At 42.3% G+C, this 13393-nt stretch overlaps 1 protein-coding gene across 1 annotated transcript; it reads right to left on the bottom strand.

Moving 5' to 3' along the window:
• Window positions 1–4030: 4030 nt before the first annotated feature.
• LOC120991468 (olfactory receptor 5V1-like) lies at window positions 4031–4966 on the bottom strand. Its single transcript, XM_040420276.1, has one exon. The coding sequence runs from the start codon at window positions 4964–4966 to the stop codon at window positions 4031–4033; it is 936 nt and encodes a 311-aa protein (XP_040276210.1).
• Between the last annotated feature and the right edge of the window lie 8427 nt (window positions 4967–13393).

Raw genomic sequence — 13393 nt, 5'->3', positions numbered from 1 at the left:
TCGTATCTTGGGGATACGTCAACAGTTGTTGCTCTTTTGGAAAATATGTATTGTCATCCAGATTGGCTACTCGCTACGCTAGACGTAAGTTCCCTGTACACTAGCATTAATCACAGTCAGGGTATACAAGCAATATCAAAATTTTTATCTCAGAACGATAATCTAGCTGCAGAACAATTGCAATTCATACTGGATGGGATCAGTTTTGTGCTGAGTCACAATTACTTCCAGTTTGAGTCCAGATATTATTTACAGACTACTGGCACCGCCATGGGTACCAGGTTCGCCCCGAGTTATGCCAATTTATTTATGGCAGCATGGGAACAGGATACCATCACTCCCATACTCGGGGCGGACCTGGTCCTATGGCAGCGCTATATCGATGACATTTTATTAGTGTGGAGAGGTCCACACGCTACATTATTACAGTTGATACAAGAGATCAGTGATAATGAGTTCAATCTGAAGTTTACAGCAAATATCGATCCTCAAACTGTTGAATTTTTAGACCTACATATACACAAAAAACAGGAAACTTTTGTTTGTAGTACGTACCAAAAAGATGTAGCCAAAAATAGTTTTATTTTAAGTACAAGCTGCCACCTCCCTAGGTGGCTTCTGAATGTCCCTTTTTCTCAGTTCAGATGCCTAAAACGTAATTGTACTGAACAAGATCAGTTTGAGGTAGAGGCAGAACAAATGAAAATGCAATTCCTGGCTAAAGAGTATTCCAATGGACTATTGGAGGATGCAAGTGGAAAAGTGAGACAATTGGATAGAACTTCCTTTTTTAAATCCAAGGAAACATCCAATACCACCCAAGAAAATGATATAATGGCAAAAATTATTCTACCATTCAATAAAGACTATCGGATGGTGAATAACATTATATATAAACATTGGCATCTATTAAAAGGTGATAAAACTTTGGGTCCCATACTTCCAGCTAATCCCCCAATAGTCTATACCCGCGCTCCTAATTTAGGACTCCGACAATACGAAAGAAGATCATGGAACCAATGATAACTCCATGGTCCAACCTGAAAGGTTTTTTCAGATGTGGCTGCTGTCAAAATTGCAGACAGACACATTTTGATAGAAATACAAAAATTATAACATCAACGTCCAATAATTTCAAGTGGGAAATTAAAGAAATTCTGTCATGTAATAGTAAAGCAGTCATCTATGTCATCCAATGCCCATGCCCAAAACAATATATAGGGCGTACAAAAAGAGTATTTAAAACTAGGATCGCAGAACATATCAACAATATTAAAAAACAGTCAGAAACACATCCCCTGTCAAAACATTTTAAATTACATCATACAGGAGATCCCAGTAAGATGAGTTTCTGTGCCATCCAATCAGTCAAACAAGACGGGAGAGGGGGTGATTTTTTTAGCAAAAATGTCCAGACAAGAATCCAAGAAGATTTTTGAATTTGGATCTCTAATGCCCCTAGGATTGAACTCGGAGATTGAAATCTTTGGCTTCTTATAGGAGAGGTGGGCAGGTCCACATGGATAGCCAGTGTTGGGCTATTCAGCGACACGCTGGCTTTCCCTGCGGCCCTCCCCCCCTCTCCCCATTCCGCTGATGTTCACAGATCCACGCCATCAGTACATACAGATCCATGAACCTGAGATTAATTTTTAATATGCATAACATCATTTTTATAGATTTTGTATTTTATATGTATTTTTATATATATGTTCGTATTATATATTGTTTATATTCATGATTTATTAAATTATTATATATTTATATAAGCACCTTTGGTCTAAAGAGGGATTCAGGAGAGTGCAGTCTGCAAATGACCGGCAGCTGCAAAACCAGGAATCCAGACCATATTTTCTAATTGACCCAACAAGGGGATATAAAGACGTGTCTAGTTTGTCCACATTCAGCATTACACATTTGCCTACTGAGGAAGGAACTACGGTTCCGAAACGCGTCTAGTGCGAACTAGTGTGAACCTGACCCAGCTAGTGGTGCGTTATTTTTGCTTCTGCTTTCATCTTCTTTTAAAAAGATTTTTGCCTTGACCATCTCATCTGGATGCAGTTTGAAAAGGGTGAGCACGATATCAGCCATAACCTCAAGCGGTGCAAGCGGTTTAACACTATTATAGTGGACTGACTTATTGGTGCGCTAATATTGACGTTTTTGCCGAATACACCGGCGCGGCTCTGCTACATCAACTTCCACTACTTCGACCGGCGCAGGTGGATAACATCACCGACCAGCAAACCACTCTCTGGTCGGATCACGTGAGACGCCGCGAAGAACGAGCAGAGTGACTACCTCGTGGCAGGAGGTAGGAAACTAACCGCAATATTAAGCAACATAGTTGCTGAGACTATCTATCACCGACCGCTAACGGAATAGTGGCTGAACAATCTATGTTTAGATCAAGGCAAATCAACAGATAAATTATCTGAACATTAGAGATATTCTATCTCAATACGTAGCAGACGGACACCACATAGCAAAACCAGAGGTCATATTTGGAGTACTCCTGTCATTTAGGTATATGCGAGAGCTCCGCATTTAAAGTACCTATTTATATATGCTGTTATGTTGACAATTAACTAGGATATGTGTAACATTGTATTGGGTCAATAATTTTAATAAATGCAAAAATACTGTGAGCCAGTCTGATTGTTTTTTACGGATTTACTTGGTTTTCAGTTGGTAACTGAAAGACTGGGCTCCAGTAGGTTGCTGGTGCAGCTTCTCTATATTGTTATATTTTCAAAAGTAGGCCTGGTCAGGAAGGGTGTAAATGGCCCGATCTGGAAGTGCTTAAAGACACTGGCCCAGATTTACTATTAACTGGAGTCTCAAATTTATCTACAGTTTTCTCTAATTTTGATGCATTTTAGTGCAAAAAAGTTCCATCTATTGGGTTTTTTTTTTGCCACGCTTGTAAAATGTGATCACAAATCTGAAGAAAAACCCGATGTCAACTAAAATTTTGCTTGATCTTTTGAACAGCTAGTCTATAGATGCTACAGATTTGCCATACAAGCTGGGCCATTTTGATCATTTTGGCACATTTAAAGACTCCAAGGGAGATTTATCAAACTGGTGTAAAGTAGAACAGGCTTAGTTACCAACAGCAACACATTAGATTCCACCTTTCATTTTCCAAAGGAGCTGTGAAAAATGAAAGGTGGAATCTGATTGGTTGCTATGGGCAACTATTAGGGATGAGCAAATCGACTTCGGATGAAACATGAGTCCATGCCTAAATGCTAAAGTGCCGAAAAGCAAGTAGAAAATAATAAACCCTACATTTTTTTCTCCATAAGTTCTAGAGGAACAAAATTTTTACTTTATTATAATTCCTTGATAAAATTACTTCTCTAAAGGAAAAATTGTCTGAAAAGAATTCCAGAAAAAAATTGTGTGACTAAATGAACACCACACCAAATTGTCCAAAATATTTGCAAATTTATGCACAGTGACATGCTTAGTTCCATTTTTTTTATTAGCCTACTTGTGAAGTAAAACAGCCAAAGGCCTCATGCACACGACCGTTGTTGTGTTCCGTTCTGCAAAATGGGGTTCCGTTGTTCCGTGATCCGTTTCCGTTTTTGTTTCCATGTGTCTTTTTTTATTTTTGGAGGATCACCAGACATGAAGGAAAGTAAAAAAAAAATCTAAGACAGGTTTGCCATGCAAATGATAGGAAAAAAACGGACGTGGACGCGCGGACGCCGATGACAATCTTGTGTGCCTCTGTGTTTTTTAGCGGTCCCATTGACTTGAATGGGTCCGCGAACCGTTTTCCACGAAAATAATAGGACAGGTTATATTTTTTGGACGGACTGGGACCACGGATCACGGACGCGGATGACAAACGGTGCATTAGCCGAGTTTTCAACGGACCCATTGAAAGTCAATGGGTCCGCAGAAAATCACGAAAAACGGCACAACGGACACGGAATAAAACAACGGTCGTGTGCATGAGGCCAAAAATAAATATTGTATTTTATGTACATACATTTTTTATGGCTCAGTGAATCTAAATAATTTTTCTAGAAGTTAATTGTCGACTTATGGCATTTTTTACATCCTGGTTTTTTAAAGTGTATATAATTGGATTCAACATTGGCGTAACAACACTATATAGAACAGAAATCAATCGATCTTTGCCCAACGAGTAAGATGAAATTGGTCTGACATAATTGAAGATAGTACTTCCATAGTATAATAACACTACAGTAAGATGAGAGGCACAAGTGGAAAATGCTTTTTGTCTTCCTTTATTAGATTTCATATTTAATATAGTTACAATTATATAAATGTATGAGACAATAATGCCCAAGAAGGGAGTCCACCCAATAAAAACTCCTATAGAAAGCAGTAAAGCTTCGTTCACTGATGTATTTTCACAAGAAAGAGATAATAATGGAGGAATGTCACAAAAAAAATAATTGATTTTCCTAATACCACAGAAGTCTAAGCGGAAAGTAAAAACTGTATGGACTACAGAATTAACCATGCCACTTAACCAAGATGTACAAGCCAGATTTACACAGACCTTGCGGCTCATTATAACTGGGTATCGGAGAGGATGGCATATGGCCAAAAATCTATCATAGGACATTACCAGAAGAAGAACACATTCAGTGCCCACAAATAGCAAAAAGAAGTAAAGTTGAAAGATGCAGCCAAAAAATGAAATAGATTTTCTCTTTGATACAAGGATTTGTAACATTTTGGGCATAGTTGTTGAGGTATAGCAGATGTCAAGAAAGGATAAATTACTCAAGAAGAAGTACATTGGTTTGTGTAGGCGGTTATCTAGTTGTGACACTAGAATGATAGTTACATTTCCTGTTAAAGTCAGTACATACATAAAAAGAAGAGAACAAAATAAGAGCACTTTGACATTTGGAATGTCAGATAACCCAAGAATAAGGAAATCTGTGAACATGGATGCATTTTCTCTCATCATAGTGTTCATCGTGTCATCTATAAAGGAAATTACATTGTTTGAGAGTTATTTATATCATTTAATGCATTTAGTAAATAAAATATATTATTTTAGCTCTTGCTAGAAAAAGTGGAATGCAGATATGTGCGAGTAAAACAGTATAAAATGTGTATTATAGCTTGTATATATGCAATTTCTATCGCTCAGTGAATATGAATGTGTCTTCTAATAATTAATTGTTGACATATATTTTACTAGATTCAACATTGGAATAATAACATTTTATAGGTAATGTAGTAGAGCACTAGTTTCATTCTTGCTTAGGATGAACACTTACTAGCATTTGGACTGCCAATTATATTGTGAACTTCAATCATAAGCACATCGCATACGTGGTCAAAAAATAAACTAAAAAAGAATCCTGGTGCACATTGCATGAACTGAGCTACAGGTCCACGTTACGGACCACTGTGTGGTACCACCATAAGGCTCCTTATTATCCCCTAGAAGCAATGTGCTGTAAAAAAAAAAAACAAAAAAAAAAACTCTGTGTAAAATCAGAAGCACATTGAAGTATAGTTTTGTTCATATGGGATGACTGTGATATAGATTACAAATAAATGTGTGTGTTTGACAGGTCAATGACTCTACTGAGGATTTTTAGAATGGATGTGTCATGTTCCTAGTCAGAAGCTAGATTGAAAGAAGAAAAAAACTAAATCCATTTTGTAAAGGAAAAATGCAGGTGATACAGAAATCTATAGCAAGCCTGACATGACAGATTTTTTACATACAGTAAGTGTTGTAGGCAGTTAGAAACCCACCACAAAGGTAGAAGTGCAGGTTTGCAGTCTGGACAGTGAATTTATAATGGATTTCCTTTATTATTCTAAGCGAGAGAAACTGGAAAATCATCTGCGTTCAATTAATGGAACAACAAAATGTAAAGCCGGTAGATATATAATCACAGTGTCTCTTGTGGGTAATCTCAATACTGAGAGCATGATCAGATGGGAATACATGAAACAGTGTTTTGGTTATCTTAACATTTATTGGATATGATCTTTGAACTCTCCAAGGAGCACATATCATTTTTACATTAAAGAGGTATTCCCATCTTAGACAATGGGGCATATCGCTAGGATCGCTAGGGCATATTTTTTTGGCGGCCCCATAGAAATTAATGGAGGGCGGCTGTGCATGCACAGTGCGCTCTCCTTCACTTTCGGGGCTCCGTTCTTAATATAGGTGCGGGTCCCAGCGGTGGGACCTGCACCTATAAGACAATGGGGGCATATCCTAGCGATATGCTCTTATTGTCTGAGATGAGAAAACCCCTTTAAATAGCATTACTAAAAAAATCAGAAAGCATTTCATTCAGCCATGCAATTTAACAACTTAGGCTAAGTTCACACCACAATTTGACACTATGGAGGAGATCTACTAAGACCTACTGAGTCCTCTTAAGCAATCTGGAGGAATTTAGGCTTTCTGATATAGCCATAGTAAATCCAGCAGCATCAAGGTAGATTATGCTTCAACTCGCTCAGGGCGGGTTCACATCAGCATTATCATGGGTATAATGGAAAATAACAGAATCCATAAGACGGAAGTGAAAACGGAAGCCTTTAAGAGGCATTCCATTTTGATCCGTCATAATAGAAGTTTATAAGAATCATAATGGATCCGTCTGGTTCCCGTTATGCAAGATGGAAAACAAAGTCCTGTCGACAGGACTTTTTTTTCCGTCCTGCATAACGGAAACCAGATGGATCCGTTATGATTCCAATAAACTTCTGTTATGACGGAAAGCAAAACGGAATGCCTTTTAAAGGACTAGACTCCTGCATAATGGAAATCAGGACGGATCTGTTCTGCTGCCCATAGACTTGTATTATGACAGATCAAAACGGAATTCCTTTTAAAGGCTTGACTTCCATCTTATGGATTTCGTTATTTTCCGTTATAATCATGTTATATCGGAAATCAAAAACGGAATCCATAACGCTGATGTGAACCCGCCCTAAGCTTTGTCCTTCCTTTAAAAAGTTCAGAGAAGCTCAAAAAGTAATAAATTATTAGTGTTGATCACAAATATTCTAATCGCAAACTCGCTGGGAGTTGTAGTTTTGCAACAGCTGGAGGCACACTGTTTGGGAAACACTGAGTTAGATCATATATAGGGCTGAGCGAACGAACATCTGGAAGTTCGGGTTCGCCGGGTTCTAGTTGCCACTGCTCCTAGTGGTGAAACGCGTCGGACAGTCTAGAGGGAATTTAGCTGTCAGGGTGAAACAGCGATAGATCCGAGGTTCCAGTGGTTGTGGGTCGCCCTTGTAAGGGCGGGTGCCCGGAATACAGCCAAATAGGGTTCTCCCCACTCATCACGACTAGTATATGTAGGGATAGAACTCAGGCAGAGCAACCCACCTGAATAATTGTTTAAAAAGCGACCACAGCACAAATAACCGCTGCCTGAAAAAATCGGAATCTCTATGTCACGCCTGACACTCCTCTAAAGAAAGCAGTGCAATACAAGCATTGTTTCAACAAAAGTGTCTTTATATTCTAAATATCGATAAAATAAAAGTTATGTTTTAAAATATCTATAATATAGGTACACTCAGCACAATAATTATATGTTCGGCCGAACTTCGCTGCAAAGTTCGGGTTCGGGACCCGAACTTGACCCCGAACCCCATTAAAGTCAATGGGGACCCGAACTTTGGGGCCCTAAAATTACTCTAAAAAAGACATAGAAAGGGCTAGAAGGCTGGAAAAGGAAGCAAAATAGGGGTAAGAGCAGGACAATTGCCCTGCAAACAAATGTGGATAGGGAAATGAATTAAAATAACATAGAATTTTTTAAAAAGTAAAAAATAATGTATAATAAAAATTAATCTTGAACTAGGAGGTGGAAGTCACACAAGTCCTGTGGGATCCATGCCTGGTTCATTTTAATGAACGTGAGATTGTCCACATTGGCTGTGGACAGAAGGCTGCGCTTGTCTGTGATCACCCAACCCCCCCACCACCACGCTGAACACACGTTCGGACAATACACTGGCCGCAGGGCAGGCCAGCACCTCCAAGGCATAAAGGGTAAGCTCAGGTCATGTGCCCAATTTGGAGACCCAGAAGTTGAATGGGGCATACCCATCAGTCAGTACATGTAGGCGTGTGCACACGTACTGTTCCACCATGTTGCTGAAAAGCTGCCTCCTGCTAAGACGTTCTATATCAGCTGGTGGTGCTGGTTGTTGTGGCGTGCCTACAAAGCTTTTGCACATTTTGGCCATGCTAACCCTCCCTTCTGATGTGCTGGCGGTGCCCCAACTGCGTTGGTGACTTCTTCCTTGTCCTCTGTCTTTGCCTTGTGCTTCCACTTAGCCCCCGGTGTCAGGTGGGAATGCCATTAGCAGCGTGTCTACCAGCGTGCGCTTGTACTCGCTCATTTTCCGATCACGCTCCAGTGATGGAATCAAGGACGGCACATTGTCCTTGTAGCGGGGATCCAGCAGGGTGGCCATCCAGTAATCAGCACTGGTTAGAATGTGGACAACTTCGCGGTCATTGCATACGCATTGCAGCATGAAGTCGCTCATGTGTGCGAGGCTGCCCAGAGGCAATGACAAGCTGTCCTCTGTGGGAGGTGTATCGTTTGTGTCCTCTGTATTCCCAAAGCCACGCTCCAGTGATGCCCATGAGCTGCTTTTGGTGCCACCCTACTGTGAACACGGTTCCTCCTCATCATCATCCTCCTCATCCTCCAGAACTATGCCATGGCTGGACAATTGTGTACCTGGCCTCTGTTGGTGCAGGAACTCACCCTCCAAGCCACTTGTGAATGATTGGCCTGATAACCGTGGAAATGATCCCTCTTCCTCCTCCTCTTCCTCCTGTTCCACATCCTCTTCCATCATCGCCCAAAGCTTTTTTTTAAGGAGATATAGAAGTGCGATAGTAACACTGAGGACTGCGTCATCGGCACTGGCCATCTTGGTGGAGTACTCGAAACAGCGCAACATGGCACACACGTCCCGCATGGAGGCCCACTCGGTGGTGAAGTGGTGCTGTTCCGCAGAGCGACTCAACCATGTGTGCTGCAGCTGAAACTCCACTATCGCCTGCTGCTGCTCGTACAATCTCTCCAGCTTGTGCAAGGTGGAGTTCCACCTTGTGGGCACGTCGCATGTAAGGCGGTGAGAGGGAAGACCAAAGATACGCTGCAGTGCAGACAGGCGAGCAGCAGCAGGGTGAGAACTCCGAAAGCGCGCACAGACGGACGGCACTTTCTGCAGCAGCTCTGACATATTGGGGTAATTTTTTAGGAACCTCTGCACCACCAAATCCAGCACATGCGCCAGGCAAGGGATGTGCTTCAAACCAGCTAGGCCCAGAGCTGCTACAAGATTTCGCCCATTATCGCACACCACCAGGCCGGGCTGGAGTCTCAGTGGCACCAACCACTCATCGGTCTGTTGTTCCATGCCCGTCCACAGCTAGTGCCGTGTGTGGAGTTTTTCCCCCAAACAGATGAGTTTCAAAACAGCCTGCTGTCATTTCCCCCTGGCTGTGCTGAAGTTGGTGGTGAAGGTGTTATGCTGACCAGATAAGGAAGCGGTAGAGAAGGAAGCAGAGTAGGAGGAGGAGGCAACAGGAGGCAAAGAGAAATGTCCTGCAATCCTCGGTGGTGGAAGGACATGCGCCAAACTGCATTTACCCGGTGTGCAGTTAGGGAGATATAACATCCCTGCCCATGTTTACTGGTCCACGTATCGGTGGTTATGTGGACCTTGCCACAGATGGCTTTGCGCAGTGCACACCTAATTTTGTCCGCCACTTGGTTGTGCAGGGTGGGAATGGCTCGCCTGGAAAAGTAGTGGCGGCTGGGAACCACGTACTGTGGGACAGCCACAGCCATACGTTTTTTTAAAGTCTCCGTCTCCACCAGATGGAATGACAGCATTTCAAAGGCCAGGAATTTTGAAATGCTGGATTTTGGGCCAGGGATCGCGGGTGGGTAGGGGGTACTTCCTTTTTCTCTCCAGTGTTTGGGAGACGGACAGCTGAACGCTTCCATGGGACATTGTGGAGATGCTTGGTGATGGTGACGGACGTGGTGGAGTTGCTGCCACATCCTCTGTTTGCGGGGTGGCAGGTGCCACTGTCACTCCAGAGTGGGAGAAAGAGGCCGAGACTCCAGCAGAAAAGGGTCCAGGAGGAGCATGAGATCTTTCGTGGTTTTTGAGGTGTTTATTCCACTGCAGCTTGTGCTTTGCATTTAGATGCCTGGTCATGCAGGTGGTGCTCAGGTTTAGAACATGTATGCCTTGCTTCAGGCTCTGATTGCACAGTGTGCAAACCACTCACGTTTTGTCGTCAGCACAAGAACTGCCATGCCAGGGAACTCCTTGGAGCTGGCATTGGTGTGCTCAGTCCCTTGGTGTGGTGGGCAGTAGCAGGCGTACTGGCTAGGGGACGGCCACTCTGCTTTTGCACACTTCTCCCTTTTTTGCTGCACGGCTGGTGCTGTGTGACTGTAAGTCGTGTACCGGGGCGGGCTCCCCAGGATACAGCGAAGTCACAGACGTGAAAAACGACACCGACACCAGCTTTTTATGCAAGAACAGAGGTTAGGGAAAAAAATTTGGCGAGGGGAGTATGTGGAGATTTTTTCCTTGCTCCCCTTGGAGAAATTTAACCTGGATAAGGCTAGGAAGGATGAGGGTAAAAAGGAGGAGAAGCATCGGTACCGGTTAATACCGCGCATGTTCCCTAATTGGTTACAGGCGTTTGCAATATTTGCCAGCGTAGTAGGGGAGAAGGCGCCAGAGTGCTGCTCTGCGCTGTTTTGCTATCTGGACTCCATTGGGGAAGCGTATCGTGTTTATGGGGGACTGACGTGGCTGCGCTACGATGAACAATTTAGGCAGCGTAAGGCGGTGCGCCCGAGTATTAAATGGGACCACAAAGATATAGCTTTGTGGTTGAAGGTGACGGCGCCAGTTAGGTCAGCCCAGTCCTTTCGGGGGGAGTCGGGAGCTCAGTCGTTTCGGGGTGAGTCGGGAGTCGGAGGGCAGTCGGCCTTTGCAGCAGCGTCAGCTAAGGGACTGTGTTTCCTATTTAATGAAGGGGGGTGCAAGTTCGGGGCTAAGTGCAAGTTCAAGCACGAGTGCTCCAGCTGTGTGGGGTCCCATGGAGCCACACGGTGCTTCAGGGGGGTTAGGCAGAGGGGAGGCGAGGGTGCTAGCAAAGGGAGTGACGCCGGTTCGTCTGGAAAGGATGGAACCGTTCCTCGCTAGGTACCCGGTAGTGATGAGCGGGAGGTGCCATATTCGATTTCGCGATATTTCGCGAATATTCGCATGAATATTCGTGTTATATTCGTCGAAATCGAATATTCGCAATTATTCCAATTATTGCGAAATTATTTTTTCGCATATTGCGAAAATTTATCTTGATAGTATAAGGCAACGTTCCTATGCTAATGACTATGGCTAGGCTAATATGTGTATTTTACGAAATTTCGTAATATTGCTCTAACTTCGTCTCTTAGAATATTACGAATATTCTAAAAGACGAAGTTAGAGCAATATTAAGAACATTTGCAAAAGTCGAAATTGCGATGCGAGTAATATAACACGAAATAGTCGCATGAAGATTTAAACTTAGCACTGCTATATTCCATATTCTAGCCTAATATGGAATATAGCTGTGCTAAGTTAGCACTGCTATATTCCATATTAGGCTAGAATATGGAATATAGCTGTGCTAAGTTGAAATCTTCATGCGACTATTTCGTGTTATATTACTCGCATCGCAATTTAGACTTTTGCAAATGTTCTTAATATTGCTCTAACTTCGTCTTTTAGAATATTCGTAATATTCTAAAAGACGAAGTTAGAGCAATATTACGAAATTTCGTAAAATACACATAGATTGTATTTAAGCTAATATACTGCTATAGTAATAATTTTTAATAGTGTACATATTTTACAAAACTTAAGTTCAGAAGAGGCAAAAAAAAATTACAGGAAAAAAAGGGATTATAGCACTATATTAGCTAAATTACAATCTATATGTGTATTTTACGAAATTTCGTAATATTGCTCTAACTTCGTCTTTTAGAATATTCGTAATATTCTAAGAGACGAAGTTAGAGCAATATTACGAAATTTCTAAAAGACGAAGTTAGAGCAATATTAAGAACATTTGAAAAAGTCTAAATTGCGATGCGACTAATATAACACGAAATATTCGCATGAAGATTTCAACTTAGCACTGCTATACTCCATATTCTAGCCTAATATGGAATATAGCAGTGCTAACTTAGCACAGCTATATTCCATATTAGGCTAGAATATGGAGTATAGCAGTGCTAAGTTGAAATCTTCATGCGAATATTTCGTGTTATATTACTCGCATCGCAATTGCGACTATTGCGAAATTTCGTAAAATACACATATAGATTAGATTGTAATTTAGCTAATATGGAATATAGCAGTAAGTTGAAAACGCCACTGACTGAAGAAGCCAGGAATCCAAAGGACAGGTAAGAACAACTTTAGGGAAGTGGGAAAGAAAAAAATATAATAAAAAAAAAAAGAAAAAAAACGAATATTCGATTTCGCGAATATATAGAACGATATTCTAAATATTCGCGAAATCTCGAAATTGCGATATTCGAGAAAAAAATTCGCAATTCGAATATTCGCGCTCAACACTAGTACCCGGACGTAAAGGCCGCGGAACTGTTGCGGGAGGGTTTCCTCTGGAGGTTTCGTATCCCTTTTGTTCCGGCGGGTCCGGTGTTGATCAGAAAAAAATTGCGGTCGGCTAGGGAGCACCCAGGCGTAGTCGCTGAGAAGCTGGAGAAGGAGGTGAGATTGGGTAGAATGGAAGGGCCTTTTTCGGAGCCACCGCTAGAGAATTTGCGCCTGTCGCCTCTGGGGGTGGTTCCGAAGAAGGAGGCGAATAAATTTCGCCTCATTCATCATTTATCCTTCCCAAAGGGATCGTCGGTCAACGACTGTATTGATCCAGCGTTATGTTCGGTGGTCTATACCTCGTTTGACGCGGCAGTGCAGTGGGTTAAACAGTTCGGGAGGGGGGCTTTGATGGCGAAGACAGACATCGAGGCCGCGTTCAGGTTGTTGCCGGTTCATCCGGATAGCCTGCATTTGTTGGGGTGTTTTTGGGATGGGGGGTTCTTCGTTGATCGTTGTTTACCGATGGGATGTTCGCTATCGTGTGCGTACTTTGAAAAGTTTAGCTCGTTTTTAGAGTGGGCGGTTAAGGACTCGGCTGGATGTGAATCGATCATTCACTATTTAGACGACTTTCTGTGTCTTGGCCCCGCGGGTTCAAGGGTGTGTTCTTTATTGCTGCATTCACTGGAGGTGCTGTTCGCTGCGTTTGGTGTTCCCCTGGCGGTGGAAAAAACGG

Source organism: Bufo bufo, chromosome 2 (assembly GCF_905171765.1).
Source record: "Bufo bufo chromosome 2, aBufBuf1.1, whole genome shotgun sequence".
In the NCBI taxonomy this organism is placed as follows: domain Eukaryota; kingdom Metazoa; phylum Chordata; class Amphibia; order Anura; family Bufonidae; genus Bufo; species Bufo bufo.
This window is presented reverse-complemented; position numbering and strand designations above follow the sequence as displayed.